Consider the following 21,369-nt stretch of genomic DNA (forward strand, 5'->3'; position numbering starts at 1 on the left):
TGTGTGTGTGTGTGTGTGTGTGTTTAATTAATAGCAATCTCTCCTACAAGAGCAGGGACCATGTTTGTTTTACCCATCATTGTATCATCTGGCCCCAAACAGCACTGGGCCTGTAGCTGGTGCTTAATAATTATTTGAGGATTAAATAAAGGAAGGAAGAAATAACTAGATGACCAAGGGCCTGACTTCTGGGTTGAACGCCATCATTTAATTAACCATGTGACCTTGGTTAAATCTTATACTTAATTTTAGAGCTAGAAAGGAGCTTAGAAATCAGCTTGTTGGCTGATTGCAAACTTTGTTTCAGCTGTGAAATTTTTAAAAAAAGGCTATGTGTAGCCTGCACACAAAAGCAGAAGAAGCCAGCCTTCTCTTCCATAACCACTGATCTACATCAAGCCTGTAGGTCTGGATAGCATCCATTTCCTCAGTGGAGAGCTGAGAAAAGTGAGATATAGCAGAGGAGGGAGCTTGCCTAATGTCACAAGACATGGAGAGCTGGAATTGGTACCCAGATGTCCTGATCCCCAACCTCCTTAGCAACCTTTCACTGTTCAGCATCTCTAAAACTACCCCCGAAATGTTTACAAAGTGGTTGCGAGGGAAAAGGATTGGAAGAGTCCTTTCAGAGCTCGGAAACACTCTACATTTGGAAACCGTGCTGAAGGAGTCATGCAGCAGAGTGGTTGAAAGAGGGGCTTTGGGTCAAGTAGCCCTGTGTTTGGACCCCAGTGCCACGCCTCACCGGATGGATGAGCTAGAGCAACGCATTCCACCTCCCCAGGTCCTGGCTTTCCTGTCTGTAAAATGCGAAGGCACTGCTCCTGTCACAGAGGATGTTATGATTACTGAATGACCCCCCCTTCACGGTCCATCATGAGTGTTCAGTAAAAGGTTGGTACTGCTGAACATTCTGTGGTTCTGTGGTATTGGCGGTTCTACTCAGGGGATCCATTTAAGTTTAGGTTACTTCAAAAGCAATCACAGACATATATCAATCATCTAACATGGGTGAACACTCTCTTCTAAAACTCCACTACAGCCATCACCATGTCATATCAGCACTACTTATATTCAGCGTATCCCTATGTCTAGAAGGCTCAGGCATATAACAATTGCTAAGAAACATCTATAAACGAGGAATGGATGCCTGTAGTTTTACCGTAGGGATTTGTCTCCAGTCTAGGCTCTGTCTTTTCTCAGCTACTTACCTTTATTCAAGCCAATCATCTCGTGAACTTTAAAATTGAAACAGGAGCCCCAGTTATCCCAACTGTAAAGTGGGATGAGGAGGCTCAAATGGAAGAGAAAGCCACATATATGAGTAAAAACCAAGAGGTTATTATTTTTGGACAAAACACAAACAAAATAAGGTATCTAGATCTTTACTACTTTTTCTCATCCCCTAAATTCAACATGTCAAGCCAGCATATCCTCCGGTACCAGGGGTTTCAGCTATTGGAGTGTTCTGCCGACTAATCAGTGAGCTGCCATATTTGGTTTAGGCATATTTACAAACAGGAATGGTGGTATCCTGTCAGCAACTATGTTAAGGGTCCCAACTTGAAATTGAGTAGATACCTACTATCCTTGAATGATACAGAAATAGTTCTCCCAAGGGGTAACTGTTTTAATCAATAACTGTATTATTGAAATTCTGATATTCTTATCTTTTGAAAAAGAACTGCCCCATATTTCTCATCCTTGTGCTTTCTTCCTTTTTCTTACGCATCCCATATTCGTTATCCTTTGTGGGTTCCTGCTTTTCATCGTGCCCAGAGCACCTTCTCCCCAATACCTCTGATTAGTTACCACGCTTCAAGGCAAGGCTCACAGAAAGTTCACCTGTAAACGCTTGTACACACGGAACCATTGCCAACTTTAAACTTGGATTTGAATATTCAACATAGAATCAGGGGCATTTGCAGCTGGCAGAGATTTCATGAATCATCCATTCCTAGTCCACAATACCACAAAATGTGCAAAGGAGACATGCCCATTTTCATTTCAAGTGTGTAGAAGACGTCAGACCAGAATCCATGCCTCCCCAGCTGCAGGCCAGGGTTCTTTCCTGCACCAGGCTTCCTGGCTCTCCTAACCCAACTGGCCCAGAATTGTTAGGGTTCGCTCTCCTTCCTTGACCTTAAGACCAAGATTAAAGCTCTAGAGAGTTTTTCTACATTCTCCAATCATTTATGTCCACAACATTTGTTATGTGCTTATGCTACAAGACAGAACAAAATTATTCTGGGGATCCAGAAATGAATTATACCGGGGGTGCCAAAAAAACGTATGCACATTTTAAGAGATGTTATCTATGCTCAAGCAGTAGTTCGCCATAATTAGAAGTGTCTGAATGCTGATGGTCACCACTTTGAGCACCTTTTGTAATCGCAGAAGTCAAACGTGACTTGTATTCATCTTTTGTTATCGGTATATATTGAGTATTACAATTAATACAGTTTTTTTCCTTTGTTAAAATGTGTATACAATATATATGATGTCAGATGGGCAATAGATTGGGGGAGGGGGTTATCACTTTGTGCGGGGTGAAAAGTATAACTATTACATTGTTTTATACACGTGAAACTAACAATAATAATAATAATAATAATAATAATAATAATAAAAACAAAAACAAAACAAAAAAATGTATATACATCTTTTTGGCACCCGCTATATACATCCTGCCCTCAGAGTTTCCAGTTAGGTAAAAAAGAAATACAAAAATGCATTCTAACTCCAAATAGTTTGAAATTAAAGAGGTATATAGAGGCATACAAGTATATAGAGTATATAAGCATATAGAGTATATAAGTATATAGGTATATAAGTATATAGAGCTGTAGAAATACCAAAAAGAGGGCATCAAGTGGAATGGGGAGAATCTAAGATGGTTTCAAAGAGGAAAGAACTTGGGGCTAAGTCCTTCTAGGATGAACAGAATTCCAATGGGCCAGCTCAGATATGCTCAGGAGAAGGCTGTTAACTGAGTGTCTTTACTTGTTTCTAAATGTGTGCATGTTTGGATAGGATATTGGGTGTATTAACAGCATTTGCAAAACAACACCACCTATATTTCATGTGGTTAACTCAAAATACTTTGACTATGGATGGATCCCAGGATTTGAATAGTCAGGGTTTGAATCCCAGTCCCCCTATTTACTGACTGACAAAGTAACTTGAGGCAAGTTATTTCACACAGCCGAAGCTCAGTGACCTCATCTATAAACTGGAGAAAACAGATAGAACCTATCTTTGATGGTTTTATGCAGTTTAAATGAGATAGTATATACAAAGTACCAAGTACCATGCCCAGCACACAATAAGCACTCAATAAATATTAGTTATTTGTTCTCCTTGTCATTGTTAATCTCTTGTGCAAAGTAATAAAAAAAAAGGTGAAAAACGACTAAAAGCCTGCTGAAGCATCATGACCCCCCCTTGGCCCAGATGCCCCCCTATAAAGCAAGGTCCATGCCAATGATCGACCCCCAAATGCATTCTATGCAGGAAAAGCTAGGGCTAGCTCAGCCCAGATCCTACCTGTATATTTTATATCTGGTTGTAAATCCTTGACGATGTCTTTCCACAAAGGATAGGTAGCTCCTGGAGTGGTGGAAAGGCCCCCTGTCTGAAATGAGCCAATCAAATTCCTTGGAGACATGTTGATCTGTCCCAGCTGGTTCCTGGTGGGAGGGCTGCACTGAGATACGGCCCCATATAAACAGGAAGTAGAGGAGCTCAACAAACCTCCAGTTCATGCTTTTCTGCCGGCCTTTTTCCTCTCATTCTTGCTCCATTCTGTGGAGTCCTATAGAGAAAAGAAGAGAGAGAGAGAGAGAGAGAGAGAGAGAGAGAGAGAGAGAGAGAGAGAGAGAGAGAATACACAAAATAAAAGGAAGAGAGGGAAAGACAAAGGAAAAGAAAAGTGGTATTAACACATCTTCATAATACTACCTTACGTTGGTAGAGTGCTTTAAGGCTTACAAAATTCAGTACAGTGTCTGGTTAAGAGCATGGCATCTACGGAGATGCGGGCTCACATCCTGCTTTGCCGTGCACATGTCATGTAAACATGTACAAACTACTTAACTTCTTAAGTAGTTTCCTCCTCTGTAAAACAGAGGATGGGCTTAAGTGTCTATATCTTGGCACTTGGCACATCACACGTTCCCATAGGTATGTAAAGAACGAATGAAATGAATGAATGCAGAAACAGAGTCTCATACAGCCAGTAAGGGGCATGGACACACAACTCAAGTGTCTGTCCTACCTAGTATCTTCACAAAAAACCTGCCTCTCGTGACAAGGACAGTAAACGGGACTCCCGCTGTCTCCTCCTCTCACACAGACATGTAGCTACTGAGTATACACTTTGCTTTTGCTGAATCACATGAATGCACAAAGTCATAGGATGGACTATGAGCATGACTAACCTTAAGTCTGTGGAGCTCGTTAAGAGTCCACTTCATTAGCACTCCTTCACCCCTAGTGAAATGTCTCCTTCACCCCAAGGAAACGCGACCAGAGAATTCACCTGTCAGTGCCTCGAGCCTCGAGGTCTCCTGGGGTTCAGGAGGGAAGCGAAAGGCCAAGGAACTAGGTGGTCTCTTGCCCCCGCCTTTTTGGGGGATGGTAGCATAGCACAGTGATGCCAAGTTGGGGAGATGCTTATGACTCGGGAAGAGCCTAGATACAGACTCCTTATGGGGAGGGGAGGAGAGAGACCACAAGGCCATGCTGACCTGGCCTTTGGAAAATTTACAAATTTGGTTTTTATTATTTCATCAGCATTCTACTTACTAGCCTAACACTGTGCTCTCTGTGTCTCCCCACCCCACTTATTCTAGAGAGCATTTCTTACTCCATGTTGAAAGGCAGCTTTGAATCCAGGTTCCATCAGCTTTAAATAGTACAATTTCAGGGAGGTCATTTAACTTCTCTCTGTCTCAGTTTCCTCCTCTGTAAAATGTGGTCAACAGTAGCGTCTACACCCAGAACTAATGTGAGAATGAAATGACGCAATCTATGTCAAGTGTCCCACCCAGAGCCTGGCATTTAGTAAGTGCTCAATAAACGGACTTGATGACGAGGACCATGATAATGATGAATGCTGGTGCTGACGAAGTCCACTTCTCCCCTGCTGGGAGTGTCTTTGCTTACATTGCCCCCACTGCCCAGCCCAAGTCCTCTTAATCCTTCTGTAGCCATCTGAGTCAGGACCTCCAAGATCATTACCTTTTTTTTTTCATTCCTCTCAAAAAGTGTTAGTGGATCCTCTCTCTCTACTCTAGTTGCTCACTTTGCATAAGCATGTTAGTACTTATTATCTTTTATTACGCTTAATTGTTTCTGTGTCTGCCTTGCTCTTTGGGCTGTAAGCCCTTGACTGGCAAGAAACCCTACAAGACAGTTGCTACGCATGGCTGTCTCTGTGATTCTGGACAATCACGTCCTCTTTCTAGATCTCAAATTTTTATTTCTACCATTTAAAAATATGGCAAGGACAAAATATTTTGTCAAGTGTAAAAATATGTATAAACACGAATAGATATGATACCTTATTTGTCTACTCTTTCAACTGAAGACGGGAAGAAAGTAAAGCTAAAAACAGAAATTCAAAAAGAGAGAGATGGAAGTTTCCTACTCAATTGATTATCTCCCTGTGTTGCCCAATTGCACCATTTATTATGAGTAGCTGCAGAAATCTGCTTGGCAGTACAAGCCCCAGCTGTCAGGGGCAAAGGAGAGAGGCACGTGTGCAGAGGAGTGGGCTGTCAGAAGCTGGGACTGAAGTTTTGTTCAGAGCCTAAAACAAAGCCCTACATGTTGAGTGCAGAACTGTAACAGCTACGGCTGCCAGAACTGTCTGCCGGAGCCCACCTGAGTAGCAAGCAGGGGGTGGAGGCGATTGTTCCGAGAGCCCGGTGGGGAGCTATAACACGCTGAAATCGCAGCGTGTCACCCATAGAGCCCTTCCACATGGCTTCTGTTGTAAATGGGTGCAGGGCGGGAGCCTGTGAGAGAATGCTTAGCTCTTACACTGATTGCAAGGAAACGGGATTCAGAACACTGCAGCTTTCCAAAGTGGAACGAAGCTATACATGGAACTGTAGTGTGTGTGTGTGTGTGTGTGTGTGTGTGTGTGTACGTGCGCACGCAAGACAGAAATATGTCAGCCTACTGTCCTAGAATTAGCTGAAATTGGAAAGATCTAATCCAGTGCTTTTCATGTGGTGGCCATTCTGTCCCACCACCTGCAAGGGACATCTTTGATTGTCATGACTGAGGGGGAGCTATTGGCATCTACTGGGTAGAGGCTAGGGATGTTGCTAAACATCCTACAATGCACAGAACAGCCCTTGCAGCAAAGAATATCGGACCCAAATGGCAATGGTGCAAAAGTTAAACCCTGCTGTAATGAAACTTGTTTCTTTTTTGTTTTGTCTTTTAACACATCATGACCTGAGTGGCCTATTGGGCTAGACTCCTGTCTTCTAGCTCCTGGTTTTCATTCTGCCACATCGTCTTGACAGAGCAGTGGAAATATATATATATATATATATATATATATATATATATATATATATATATATATATATGCAGCTGTGTTTGAACTCTGTTGTCAGGGCCTGAGAAACAGTCTACATTTGAGCAAGTTGAGATGAGTGCTTCATGGGAGATGTTTGAATATATCTCTGTTGATGGAGAAAATCACAATAATCCACAGAACACTAAAAATGAAAATAAAAGTTTCTATAGGGTGCATTTTAATCAAAACGGATATTTTGCTGGGCAAAACCAAGGACTACTGATAAGTGACCTAAATGGTGTCATATGACAGACACTGTGACTCTCATTTTGAAGACAAGTTCCTTTTAGCACCAACTCTACTAGAGGCTCAGCATCATGTAGAGGTCACATGACTTGTACCTACTGAGCACCCACTGTGCCTGGATCCTGGGGTACCCGCCAAAGCACCCAGTACAGAGCAGATGTTAATAAAGGTGTTTTTCCACGAGGTGGCCACAGCTGTCCCATTTCACAGATGAGCACCTTAGAACATGAAGACATTGAATAACCTTCCCAAGCTCACAATCCTGAAGTATTAGATTCAGGATTCTAACCCATGTAAATCTCATTATAAAGTCTGCACAATTGCCACTGCCTCCCCACCCTCATCCCACCCGAGTGATGAATCCGGTCCTGCCCTCCAGAGGTTCAAACTATCATGACGAGTCACACCCACGAGTGAGGAATTTTAATATGAAATATGCTGTCATAAGTACTATAACAACAAAAAAAAACCCCTCCAATGCAGAAATAGAGGCCAGGGATAATGTTTTGAGCCAAGGGGTCTGAAAAGGATCCTATTGAAGGGGTGGCATTTGAGCAGGGCCTTAAATAGCATGTAAGGCCTTATTAAGCAGAGGTGAGGCAAAGGAAATGCCAGCAGGGTGCATGGCATAAAACAAGTCTCAGGGTGGGAGGGGGCAGAGTGATGGGGTGTGTGCCCAGGGTAGGACACAGGGTGGCACAGGTTTTAGTGAGAAGAAGGGCCAGGAGGCATTTGATCGTCCATATTTCTCCATCTCTCTTTTCCTCTCACTCCCTCATCAAGCGAGAACTGCATATTTCATTTCGGTGCTATATGCTAAGGACAAAGCATTGGGGATGTTCAATAAATTCATTCATTCATCCATTAACACAGTTAGCTGGAAATTAAATAGTAAACAGAGCAGCCAGGGCTCTCCGGGAGCGTATTTTTCTGTTGGGTTTGGAGGAATAAACAAATGAGCAGTAACAATATCTACGACGGTGAGGAGTGCTCTAAAGAAAATCAAAGCAGGCGAGAGGGAAAAGAGTGGGTGCTGCTTTACACACAGGGTGTTCAGGAAAAGCTTCTCGGATTGAGTGGTTTTTCAGCAGAGACCTGAAGGAAGTGAAGGAGCTAGCGGTGCAGATGCCTGGGGGGAAAGAAATGCCAGTGGAAGGAAGGGAAAGAGGAAGGCTCAGCACTGGACTGCTTCTGGATGAACTCAGAGGGCACGTTGCATTTCAAGCTCCTGCAGGATGCTTCGTTTTGCTGCCGTGGGAATCAGTTTAAGGAAGGAATCGTGCATTTGCTGAGCATTTACTATGTGCCAGGAAATGCACTGGTTGATTTACACATGTGACCTCGTTGCAGTATCATGAGAAGTTATGGTCCCCACTTCATACATGGGGGGAGGGGAAACTGAAGTTTAGAAAGTTTAAGTAAATAACTGGGTCAACACCACAGAGCTCGCAAATGGCAGAGCTGGAATTAGAAGTTGTGCTGTCCAGCTTGGAAACCACTGACCACATGTTGCTCTCAAGTACTTGTAATGTGACTAGTCCAAATTGAAATGTGCTGTAAGTATAAAATACACGCCCACTAGATTTCAAAGACTTGGTAGGAGGAAAAGAATGTAAAATATTTTATATTGGTTACATGTTGAAATGTGACTATGTTGAATGTATTGGATTAAATAAAATGTAGTATTAAAATTCATGTCACCTGTTTATTTTTAATTGCTTTACCATGAATGCTAACAGTTTAAAATTACACATGTAGATGGTATTCTATTTTTCTTGGACAGTGCAGGGCTAGAATGAGCCTTCTCTGCTCTATGACCCTGCCTGGGAAGGTCACTCAGCCATCTCCACATTTCTATCAACATTTGGAGAACCCAGTTCACACTCCCCGACAGTTGTTTGGTCGAGCCACTGTGCGCTTGCTTCCTCTTTTCAAAATCAATAAACAAACATCAATAAATACATTACAAATGAAAACCCTCACTCAAGGACCACATCACCCAATCCTCATATCCTAGAGATAGCTCCTGGATATCTACTACTGCCATGCATTTCAGAACTGTTGTTTTCCCAACATTCATAAAGGGAACTGCCTGCCCCTGGGTTCAGGGCCTGTAAAAGAGAGGCTGGTTGTATTATGAGCGCTGCCCTTGAACCCCCGTGACCTTCTGGGAGGCACAGGCCCACCGCTGTGGGGTGCCCTGGTGGATGGCCGTGGAGCAGCTGGCTTGGCCTGAAGCATGGACAGCATGTGGACCCTCGGCTGAACCGTGCTATAATAAGCCTGCAGTGTTACTGAGGGATTCAGGTTCATCCCACATACAGCACGTTCTCTAACTGCTGCCGCTGTAAAGTATTTACATCTGAGAAGCACACACAGGAAGAAGAGATGAGGCGCGAGAGAGCAGAGCCTGCCCTAGCAGGAGTGTCACCAAACTCCTTCTGATTCTGCATGGAATGCTGGGCAATCACCCACATTCTGGGCCAGGGAGTGGAAGGAAATCCCTTGGGGTCCCGAAAGCGGGTCACCCAGGCTGAGATCATCCGCAGTGCCTGCCTCATAAGCCAGGGTCCACCTGATGATCTCATCCAGGCTTCAACTTCTAAACCTGGATCTCCCGGATCTTCTCACCAGATACAGACCTACAAAGTTGGGTGACCTCAAGCACATTAATAAACCCCTTTGTGCCTCAGTTTCCTCATCTGTAAAATGGGGGCAATAACAGGAGGATGAGTATCTCTTAGGGTTCAGATAAGGATTCAGTAAGATTTTAAATACAACTATTGTAGACTCAGTTTCAGCCAAAGCCTAACACAACAGATACCATATTCTAAAGAGTGGTGGGTGATCACTACACAGGATTTCCAAAAAGGTAGCCAAAATGCACTGTTTGAGATTCTCAACCTTTCAGCCACATGATTGCATAGTTAAATGTTGGGACAACGAATGGAGTTTGAGAACTGACAATGTACTATGACTCTTCCTGCCCGTCCCCAAATAACTTGGAGTAAGTCATGGTAGAAGCCCCTCATCTCGAGCTCCAAGGCCACTCACAGAACATGGTAAATGTCCCCAGGAGGGCTGGGGAAACATGAAGTCCAATTAGAATTTACTCGTCAGGGCACACAGAGCAGGAAGAAAATATCAGAACTTCTAATGTACATGTTTATCACCTACTTGCATCACTTAATCCAAATGACAGATAGTCACAAGTCACAAAAGACACCAGAGTGAAAAGTGGGAGCCCTACAGCTTGGAGAGGCTGGGCTCCGTGGTCCCTTCACTTTATTTTAATTTTTTAAAAATATTTTTAGCTGAGCCATCCTGCCACCTGTTGGCAGCTTAGCTCGGGCCGGGACTCAAACCTCTGTTGCTCAGAGCTCGCACTCTTGAGCGAGCTCTTAACCAACTGAGCCACTTGGCCAGCCCTCTCTCCACTTTTGTACTGTGGTGCCTTGCATTTTTCTGTGCCTGGTGATACAAAGTTTAGAATTATATTATCTGATTTAACTAAACCGACTCTCACAAAATAGGCCAGTGGATTAAAAGGAAACTGTGGATGATAATCCAAGCTAACATGAACCAGAAAATGGCAGGGCATCAGCCACAGCACAATGCTGAACCAAAACAACAAGGGTCTAATGACATTTGTCAAGAATTGGCCAAAACAATTCAAGATGATCAATAGGACTAATTAAAATATGGATTTATATATGCAACTATTAATGCTGATCTGTGCTCTAAGTGAACGCTGGAGCACTGGGGAATTGTGATAATGAAGGTAATACGTGTAAATAATTCATACGCATACATTCGTAGGGAGGCATATCATCAAAAATGTTTCCTGTTATGTGTGTGATTACAAAAAAATGTCAAGAAACCACTAGAATGAGTGTTCTATATATAACTGGTATATTTTATATTGTTCTTTTCAACCACATAATCAATATCTCTAGGAAATCCCATTGGCTTCTCAAACTCAAAGTATCCCAAACTAAAACCATCATCACTTTCTCAAATTTCCTCTTCTGGTATTTCCCATTCAAGGGAACCACCACAATCTCCCAAATCAAGCTGGTAGAAGCCTAGGACATTTCCTGAATTCCCTCCAACCCCCGACCTTATTAAACCATCTCCACCATCACCACCATCTCCACATCCTGTCAATTTACTTCATTTTCATATTCATCCACTTCTTTTGATAACTCTAGCCTCCCTTCTACCTTCTCTGTAAACCTCAGTGTAATCCTGCATTTTTATTCCCTCCTCCTTATACACGTTACCTTAGAAACATCTCTTCTCTGAGCCCATTCACTCTTGGTACCTGTCATGCAAAACATGGCTCGCTCTCACCGGGGCTACCCCAGTCATCTTCCTACTGGCTGTCCTGCTCCATGTATCTCCGCCATCCATTCTGAGCACTACTCTAGCTTCCAGAGCAATTTTTCTAAATTCAGACATGGCTATGACACTCCTCTAATTTACCAAACTCAGCCATTTCCTTTCGATTGCCCTACCTCTTGGTCTTGCATTCATCAATGCTTACGAGCTGGACCCTTTGTACACGCACCTTTTCCTACTTCTACTCATCCACTTCTTATCCTCAATTCACCCTGTCCTCTCGCCAATTGCACTGACTGCACAAACTATACCGTAGTTCCCCATGTATAAGATTAACCCTTTTTTGAAAACGTTGGGGTCTAAGAACTGGGTGCGTCTTATACAGTGGTTGTATGAGTGCAAAAACAAGCGCAAAAAAAGCGGGAAATGCAAGTAAAAAAAACTACAACCACTGTATAAGACGCACCCAGTTTTTAGACCCCAAATTTTTCAAAAAAGGGTACGTCTTACACATGGGGAAATACGGTAAATTTTATGCCTCACTGCCTTTGCTTATGTTGTTTCCACTTCCTGCAATCCTCATTTCCCAACTTTACAAAAGGCTATTAATGTTTCACATTATATTCTAAATGTTAATAAGGGTGGGTAAAAGACGACTGCGCACCTACTATATGCATAGAAGCTATGCCAGACTTTCTCATGCCCCATAGCATTAACTCCACAGAACAATTCTATGAGATAGATAGCGTCATTTCTGTTTTGCAGGTATTAAAACTGGAACTCTTCTGAAAAAATCTCAGTATTGTTTCAATGTCACATTATGTAAAAATGGCAGAGTTAAACTGCAACCTAAGCCAATTCTAAGCTCTACTTAATACACTAAGAAGCCACATCATCCTTAGTTGTCATTTTTTGTTTTGACAATCATGAACAACCACAAAATAACTGTAAAGATGTTAACGAAGAGAATGGCTGGTAAATCAAATGGAGGTGTGAAACTTCTGTAAATGTTGAATCTAGAAAAGGCCATGGCACTCTGAAAGAAAGCTGAAATATGTGGAATACTTATTTTTGTGATTTTAGCGGGATCCTAAATACTACTTTTTGGTAATTAACAATATATCTATGTTATATATAGCATCATCATAAATATTTCATTTGAAGCCACATTTAGAAATGTGAAGCTCTAAATTAGAAATGTGCATTTCTAAAAAGGAAACTGCCTTTTAAGCTTTCCCTCAAAATTACCAGTAGTTTTTGCAGGAGATCTTTCAAAAAGGAAAGTGAAATTAACATTTTGAATGTCTTTTCTGGGTCAGTTTGATAAAATTCTACAAATATTTGTTGAGTTCTACTATTTTAATTAGCTTTCACAGTCCAGAGTAGGAGATGAACAAAGAAACAGATAATTTAAATGTAATGTAACAGGGCAAAGACAGGATATACCCAGTGTTCTGTGGGTCTCTGAGAATGCTTCCTGGAAACAGCATCCAGGCAAGACCTTAGAAGATAAAGAAGCATGTGTGAGGTGACAAAATGTGGGCCCTGATTTTCAGGCCAGGACAAAAGCATGTGAAAGGAATAAATGAGTGTGGTATGAATATAAGATCTATAAACATTTGAAAGTTAATGCAGTGGGAATTTTGAGGAAGGGGGTGGCAGGAGATGAAGCAAAAGAATTAAATGAGGTCACTTGCTTTATAATCATACCTTTAAATAGGACTGGTAGTTTCTTAAAGACAAAGATTCTCCCCTCCCCCCACCCCATGTATGTGCAGGATCTGGAACCAATCATATGGTAGACACTAAATCAGGATTTATTGAATGAATTAACTGAACAAATCAAGAGCTGGGATTAGTCCTGTGGGATCACAAGGATCCAGTGAAGGCTTTTAAACAGAGCCATTCTATGTTAGTTTCATTTTAGATGGATTACTCCAACTGTAGGGGTAATGGATAGATTTAAGAAGGGACAAGTATAAAATAGAGGAGGCTGTCACAATAGTCTAGGCTAGATATGGTCTGAACAAAATACTTTATATTTGACAGGCAGAAAATGAAAAAAAATTGAGGCAAAATTAGCAAGATCTGGCGACTGAGCGTTTGGGGCGGGGAAAGCAAGATGTCCATCATGACTCTTGGATCTGGTTTGATGATTAACAATGGGGCCAGTAATGAAAAAGGAATGGGCTTAGAGTGAATGATGACAAGTTCCCTCTTGAACCTTTTGAATTTGAGGCATCTGTTGGCCACTCAAGTCAGAATTTCCAGAAGGCTACGAGAGGTAGAGATTTGTAAATCAATGTGAACGAGAGCTCTGGAAGTGGATGAGAAAACCCAGTGAATACACGTGAGACAAGCATGATGGGCACAACTACAGAGTAGTGCTCATATTTAAGCAGGATGAAAAGGGAAAGAATCCCAAGAAGTAGAATAAGAAGGGGTTGTAAGAGCAAGAAGAGGAGAACCATGAGTGAATGATACCAATAAAGCCAGAGCTGCTGAAACATTGAAGAAGAGAAGGGGCTGACGTTTCAAAATGCTACAGAGTGGTCCAATATGATGAGGACTCAAAATGTCTACTGGACTTAAGAATCCGGAGGTGGTTGACATTTCAACATCTTGATGAGAACTGAAGATTCACTGAAAGAGATTTCAGGTATGAATGGGACATGAATACTTGGAGGCATTGGATGTAGACTGTTTGGCAGGAAGGAAATACCCAAAAAGCAGTAGTCAATGCTTCTCCTTTCTCTCTCCACCAGAGAGGGAAGCAAAGAGTCAATGGAAAAGTTTTTTCTTCATAGAAGAATGAGGATATTTATAAATTCAGAGGACAAATGCAGAATTAAACAAGAGAAGAAAAATATGAAAGAGAAAGAAAATTAGTACTGATTGAAAGAACAGCATGGGGTCTAGGATTGGGGTGGAATGCCAAACTACCAGCCCCTGGGAAATCAAAGAAAAATAAGAATGTGTTCACGGCTTTAGGGAGCCATAAATTGGTGAGAGAGATTAATCCTTATGCCCCGAATTGCAAAACGATGGATTACGTTTTATCGACTACCTGAAAAAGTGGTGTTGGAACAAGGGAGGGGAAAAGTAATTCAAACAGAGCCAGTTCCAGAAGGTTTCTCAGGGATACTGAGATTTTACTTGGACTCTAATGGTTCTGTGGTAATGTCCAGCTGAAGGGAGGAAAAAAGGACTAAATAGAGGGCATTTCAAGTAGTGGGACTAGTGTGAGCAAAAGGCATGGATTCATGCAAACCCACGGATGATGTGCAAATCATTAAACTGGATGCTGCATGGGATACAGACATGGGTAAGAAAAGGCTGCTCTCTCTACAGAGCATCTTGAAGAGTCTGGAGTTAGAGCAGGATGACGAAGACAGGAACTGGCACTACACTGGTGCTCAAAATATAATTGTTCAATAAATAAACAGTGTTCTGCTGAGTTAATGGCTCCAAATTCTTCCCCATGGCTAATCCATTCTTAATATTCAGTGGAGCAAATAAATAAAACACTTAAGTTTCCATCTGAACCTAAACTTCAGCATTTACTCATCAAAAGCTCTGACCCTTAGCTTGATGTTCCCAGCAGGTCACTAATGAAAACAGTGGAAAGGTTCCCGGTAGATGCATTTGAATAGAAGCTCCTTGGGCTCTGCTACTTTTGTGCAATGGGTTCATTCCTTTATGCATCGCTTTTAAAATGATGAACTAAAAGGACTGCTACAACTGCTGCTTGTGCATGACAACCATGGAACCCAAGGCAGAAGGCAGGAGACACACATCTGAGTGTTGAAGCAGGTGCTGGCAATTACAGTTTTAGGGAAACGTGGTCAGTTTGGAGACTATGAGTGCCCTCTCTCACCCCCAATCTCTTAAGCCACACCGCTTTCCATCCTTGCATTCCAGTAAGACTTCATGCTGCAAAGGCATGCAGCTTCCATTTGATCTTAGAGCCACTTTTAACATACACAGGGCAAGGATTTATACCTCTCATTCCAGAGATGAGAAAATGAACATTCATCATCGTAGCACCAGTAAATTATTTTAATAACACATACATAACTCACTTAGTCCTCAAAACAATCCTCTGAAGAAGGTGTGATTATTATTCCCATTTAATGGGAGAGGAAACAGGGATCAGAAAAGTTCAGTAACTTACCCATGGTCTCACAGCTAGTGTATTACTTTGTTTTGCTTTTTTTGTTTTATTGGCTTAACCTTAATGCAGTGTGAGTTTGGTTCTCTATTGCCAGCAACTCACAAAGCAATTTTTCAATACATACCTGCATACATATATAACATTTGCTCAACTAGTGTTATTTCATTGATCCTCCTGTGGTTCTTGTTTTGGGGTGTTCCTGCTGCCATGGGTGTTCCTTGGTAAACATGTGCATGGCCAAGTCTGTCTTCCTCCATCACCACTGTCTCTTTGCAACTCTCTCTAAGCCCCCACAGATCCTAGAGCTCTTATCTGCCCCAGGTCTTCAGTCCTATCAATGTGAGAATCAGCCAAAGATTCAGGGGATTCAATATTTCTCTCCCTTTGCAACACCCTCAGGTTTCAAAAAATATATATAGTCCATAGACCACTTAGGTCAAAATCACTAGAGATACTCAATAAATATTTAACCTCCAGGACCCATCACCAAACCTACTGAATTACAATCTCTAGTCAGAAAGGTATAGGAATCTGCATTTTAAATAAACGCTCTGGGTGAATATCATGTACACCAAAGTGTAAGACCCACTGTCCTGGCAGAGGAGGGACATGGGCAGGATCATCTAATGCCATTGCATTGCTTAACTCTAAGAAATGTCTATCATTGTAATGTCAAGGATCACGATAAACTACAACCAGGGGTCTTCCTGTTGGCCTTCAAATCCCAAATAAAAAATCGCATTGTCTGATCTCTAAGGGCTCAACCTGCCCCATCTGTGTGATTTCTGAGAAAGCTTCATCACCCCTCTGAGTATGTTTTCTTGTCCGTGTCGCTCAAGATTTGGGAACTCGGGACTAATCACCATTTTTTAGTCCTTACTATAGTAATGATCATGGTGAACATAATTAGTGAACATTTTGGTGTATGACAGATACTGTGTCAAGAACTTTACAACTATTATTTTAGTTGATTTTCATAACTACCTATGGAATAGGAATGGTCGGTAGGTCAATGGCTCTAAATCACCACCCTTGCCTATAATCAAGCACCTTGTCACATAGCTTTCCAGCTCTTCTATTAAAAAGGCGGAGTCTCTTCCCCATTCCTTGCATTTAGGCTCATCAGCCTAACTCCCTTTGGTCATTAGAACAAGGCAGAAGCGATAGAGTGCCAGTTCTGAGCCTATACGTTTATAAGAGACCTTGTGGGTTTCTGCTTCACCTCTGTACTTCTGCTACTGCCACAAGAAAGATGTGACTGGAGTTTCAGAAGGAGGATGAAAAACATCCTCCTAACATGCCTCATCCAGCTAACATGCCTCAGTCAACGATGCTTGGATCAGAGTTCCCAGCTGAACAGGAAGAAGAGTGGCCCAGCCTAATCAATGGGACCAGATTACATCAGCTGGCCCCTAGCTGACTCACAGACACATGAGCTGTGATAGTAAATGCCAGCTGTTTAAAGCCACTGAATTGGGGGTGGAGGTGGGGGACGGGTAGACACACTAGGTAATATGACGACGGACTCTCATTTTCTACTAAGGAAACAGACGGTCAGTGAAGTTCAGTAATGTGTTCAAAGTCACATCATGGACAGTAAGAGTCAGGGTTGAGATATGATTCTAGGTCTCTCCAAAGTCTAGGCTCTTAACCATTCACAATGCCCTGTCAGTGAGCTGGGGACTCGGGTCCCCAAGCCAGGGATGTAAGTTAGCGAGTCCCAAGCAGTCTATGCTTTTAAAATGCATTTTCTCCTCCAGACTTCATCAGAAATTCTGCAGGTGAGGTCTCAGAATCTGTAGTCTTAAAACACTCCCAGATGATTTAATGCATTTGTGGGGATGATTGGCCCCCAGTGGGAATAGGAGAGGAGGGCTAGTCCTGAAGGAAGCGGGCACAGAGGGTTCACCGGGGTGTTTTTTCCACAGGCTGAGCAAGTACACAACCTAATCCATCTATGCATACAAAAGGAGGCTGCAGGTTTTAAGCCAGAAAGGAACATAGTGTTTCTTTGGGAGCTTGAGGAAAGAAGAAAAAAAATTGCATCTTTTGGACGAAAGGACCCTTAATCTTCAAAACAGAAACCATTTTTCCATACCAAAGCCCCTTCAAGCCTAGGAAGTCTGCGGAGGCCTCAAGTCAGACAAACAGCTTGTGTTTTGCAGATTAAGGAGCCTTTGACCCAAAGGATCCATTTTTGTGAAAATCCAAAGGAAACGACTGTTCTATTTCTAGCTGATATGCAACCTGACATAGGCGGCTTTAAATATGGTCCAAGAGGAGGGCTGCATCCCTGCTAGGATGGGGGGCCTAACCACAGTAGGCAGTTAGACGAATGGCCGAGCTCCTAAAAGGGATCCTTTGCCCTAAAATATCATACCTGCTTCCTTGCCAGGATGCCCCACATGCTCATTAGAGAACAAACACAACTTGGAAATATTCCCAAGGAAGAGGCCTAGACACACCACGCAGCAGAAGCAGGCATGTGTCTAGCACCCTAGAGCTGAGAGGGCACATGACCTCCTCCGGTCCCCACGACAACACTGTGTTGACTGCAGGAGGGGAAACTGAGTCCTCACTTTGTAGACAAGGAGACTGAAATTCTGAGCCTCAGCTTGTGCAAACATAGTCTCCTACTCCTTCCTAGATGGACCCCAGCCCCAGGACAATCAGCAAAGATAAAGCCTGAAGCAGGGTTATTGATGGAGGCTCAGGAGAGGAAGCTAGGAAGTTTAAGTGACACTGGACTAGGTTGAGCCAGGTTGCCTAAATTCTAGCCCCACGCCTAACACCACTGCAGAAGCAAGATGGGGTAACTGATAACCCCACATCTCTAGAACTTGGTCTCGGTGCCTATTAGAATCAGGTAGGTTGGTTTAGGCATTTTTCTTACATTGCTTCCAAATTTAACATTGTTTCAGGTTATGATTCTATATTGGTGAAACAAAGAGGAAACTTACTCATCACTAGAGAGATAAGAGAGGGAAGGAGGGAGAGGAGAACTGATGGACAGAAAGAAGGGATGGAGGGAGGGAGGGAGAGAGGGAACCATGTTCAATTTTGGCTTGTCTTGGATGAGGGGAAATTATGCCAGACAAGAGAGATAGAATCTGAGGAAGTGAATGGATTTGATTTGTCTAAGCCTTAGGAAAGCAAATATTACTGAAATGTTGGCTGACCGCCACTGACTTCCAAACAGAAAATGGCTTCCAGATATACTGTGGGAGCTCAGCAGGGTCTGTTAGAGTGAGTGATGGGGTGGCCGTGTGCTGCTGGAGAGCAGGGAGAAAATTATCATGTTCTTCTGACAGAGACCAACACAGAGAGCCAGCCCAGGGGGTGGAGAGAAGGCACCAGCTGGGCCTCCCCCAAAAGGCTCAGATCATTTACACAAAACCCACAAGGGCCTCTAGAAATGGTTAACCTAAGACTGAGCCAAGTTACAATGCGGGATGCCATGAGAGTGAGTCAGTGGGAAAAGCACTGGTGTAGGAAGCAGCTTGGTCTCTAATTCACCATTTGATCTGGGTCAAGGCTCATCTTGTCCACGGACCTCCATTTGTCCAGGTAGAAAACAGTCTAGCTTAGTAGAAGCCCTATAACTAAGGATATAAAAAAGAAGCCACGTCGAGATTGGTTAACAGGGGCAGAGACACAAAACAGGCTACTCCCACACCCAAGTGCAGCAGTTAAAAATCGGGAGGACCCCCATCGCTGAGGAGTGAGGGGTCCCAGCCCCACACCAGGTTGCCCAGTCCTAGCTTCTAATGCCAGGAAGAGAAGGCCCCCTAACTTCTGGCTGTGAAAACCAGTGGGGGTGATGGCTAAGTGAAATGGAGGGCAACTGGCGCCCCAGGCGTTCTCTTAAAGGGCCTGCCCATGGACTTACTCACGTACAAAGTCACTCACTCTGAACTCCAATGCTGGGGCAGCAGCGCAAAAAGCATCATGGACATAGAGGAAGGAACTGAATTGTCTGGCTTTAGGGTGAGGGCTGGAGTGGCAGCTTTCTCCCAGACAGAAGTGCTGTTAGAAGCTATTGTTCCTTTGTTGAACCCTCACCCCACCCAGCCTGTAGGTACAGACAGGCATCATATCTGAGTCAACCCAGCTAACACCTTTCACCACACCCCCGTGATTTCCTGAGGCACTGCCCCATGCAAATTGCGGGCCCATTCAAGTTGCTTCCAGTGGCTTTTCCATACAAAACCTGTCATGGCTCATGCTGTGGACTTTCCTAAAATCTCCCAAAAGTTTGCAAACCCCAAACAAGTAGCATCTGGCATAAGCATGCCCTATACCTCTTGCTAAGCATCCTCAAGGCTGGCAGCCTCAGTTTACAGCTTAGCTTCCCCCAGGCACCTCCACGCCCAGCACAAGTAACAGCCATCTGCAGATCACTTTGTAGCTCATACCAAGTGGCCCCAGGCAGGGCACAGGAAGCTGATGATCTTGGCCAGCATCAGAGCCCCTCCCAGGAGGCCCCAGAACCAATATATTTAGTGGGCAGCTTTAGACCACACCAGAGCATCACCCAACCACAAACAACACACCCAAAGAGCAGACTCAGCAGCCCCACTAAAGCAAATCATGCTCTGTAGGGTCAGCCCCTGCCCAACAGCTCCTCCACTGTAGTCATGTCCAGTCCTCACAACCAATCACCCTGAGGGTCAATCCTTCCCATTGATGTGCCAATGTCAGTTAAGGCTCAACTACAACAGGAGGTCACACACAACACACACACGACCCACTTGTAGCACCCAGCACAGGTGACCAGGAAAACTATGCCACTGGGCCCCACGGGGCACCTACTACATGAGGCCACTCTACCAAGACTGGGAGACACAGCAGCCATACCTAATACACAGAAACAAACAAAGGGAGGCAGCCGAAATGGGGAGACAAAGAAACATGTCCCAAATGAATGAAACGAATAAAGCTCCAGGAAAAGAACTGAACAAAATGGAGACAAGCAATCTACCAGATACAGATTTCAAAACACTGGTCATGAGAATGGTCAGTGAACCTGGGGGAAGAATAGATGATCTCAGTGAGAATTTCAACAGAGATAGGAAACAACAACAAAATAACAACAACAACAACAACAAGAAAAGAAAACAGTCGGAGGTTTTAAATGATCTCTACGGGCCTTTCTGAATCAGGCATTCTATGACACACTGTGATCCAATGCAGTGACTTTCCTCATTCAACAAGTACTTACCAGACACCTGTCAGGCATCAGGCAACATGCTAGGGGATGAGGTCACTGACATTCCTAAACCTAAATGTGGCTTCCCATTTGATTATCAACACTCCTCTATGGTGGGGAATGGCCCAACAGTGCCATCTGATCTAGCCTGCTTTCGCCAGGAAGCGCAGAATCTTAACACTGCCTCATTTACTACTCCTGAGGATTCACAGGAAAGCAAAGGGCTTTCCTGAAGAACTGCTAAGCTCTCGGGCCGTCAGGAAGTTCCTCTGTCAAGTCTCCCGTGAGCCTTGCCTGTTCTCGAGGGAGGGCGTTCTTACTGAGGTTTACTAAAGCTGAGACATACGGGAAGAAGTCTCCTGGTCTGCACACTAAGATGACTTGCTGGCATCACCATATACATGTCATGCAAAGGTTGAAAAGAAAGCCCATCAGACATGTCGTCCTCATACGCTGAAATATTTTAGGTTGAAAAGTCCTTAAAGAGGATTAAGTCTAGCTGTTTCATTTTATTAAAGAACAAAACCAAGGTTTGCCCAAGGTCCCACAGCTAGTTAATGGTAGAAACCAAGGGGAAAGACCAAGCCTTTGTGTCTTGTCCTGTGTGCTGTGTTTACTACTCTAACCACGCTCTCCTGTTCCTACAGGTTTTCTTTCTTTTTTTCTTTTTCTTCTTCTTTTTTTTTTCTTTCTTTTTTTTTTTTTTTTTGTACGGTTTTGTTTTGTTTTAGCATAAGGACCATTTCCAGTGATGCCAACTTCCCAATATTCAGCAATTCATTGCTCTGAAAGCAATCATATTGT

The 21,369-nt window shown here is 43.2% G+C and overlaps 1 protein-coding gene across 1 annotated transcript in view; it reads right to left on the reverse strand.

Annotated features, from left to right (window-relative positions):
- Positions 1–21,369, reverse strand: part of BRINP1 (BMP/retinoic acid inducible neural specific 1) — a 172,386-nt gene that overhangs the window by 120,837 nt on the left and 30,180 nt on the right. Inside the window, exon 2 of the mRNA XM_019648283.1 lies at positions 3,547–3,814. Coding sequence (XP_019503828.1) covers positions 3,547–3,764 — 218 coding nt within the window. The 5' untranslated portion in view covers positions 3,765–3,814. The remainder of the gene's footprint in view (positions 1–3,546; positions 3,815–21,369) is intronic.

The sequence above is a fragment of the Hipposideros armiger genome, unplaced genomic scaffold, assembly GCF_001890085.2.
Source record: "Hipposideros armiger isolate ML-2016 unplaced genomic scaffold, ASM189008v1 scaffold_123, whole genome shotgun sequence".
In the NCBI taxonomy this organism is placed as follows: Eukaryota; Metazoa; Chordata; class Mammalia; order Chiroptera; family Hipposideridae; genus Hipposideros; species Hipposideros armiger.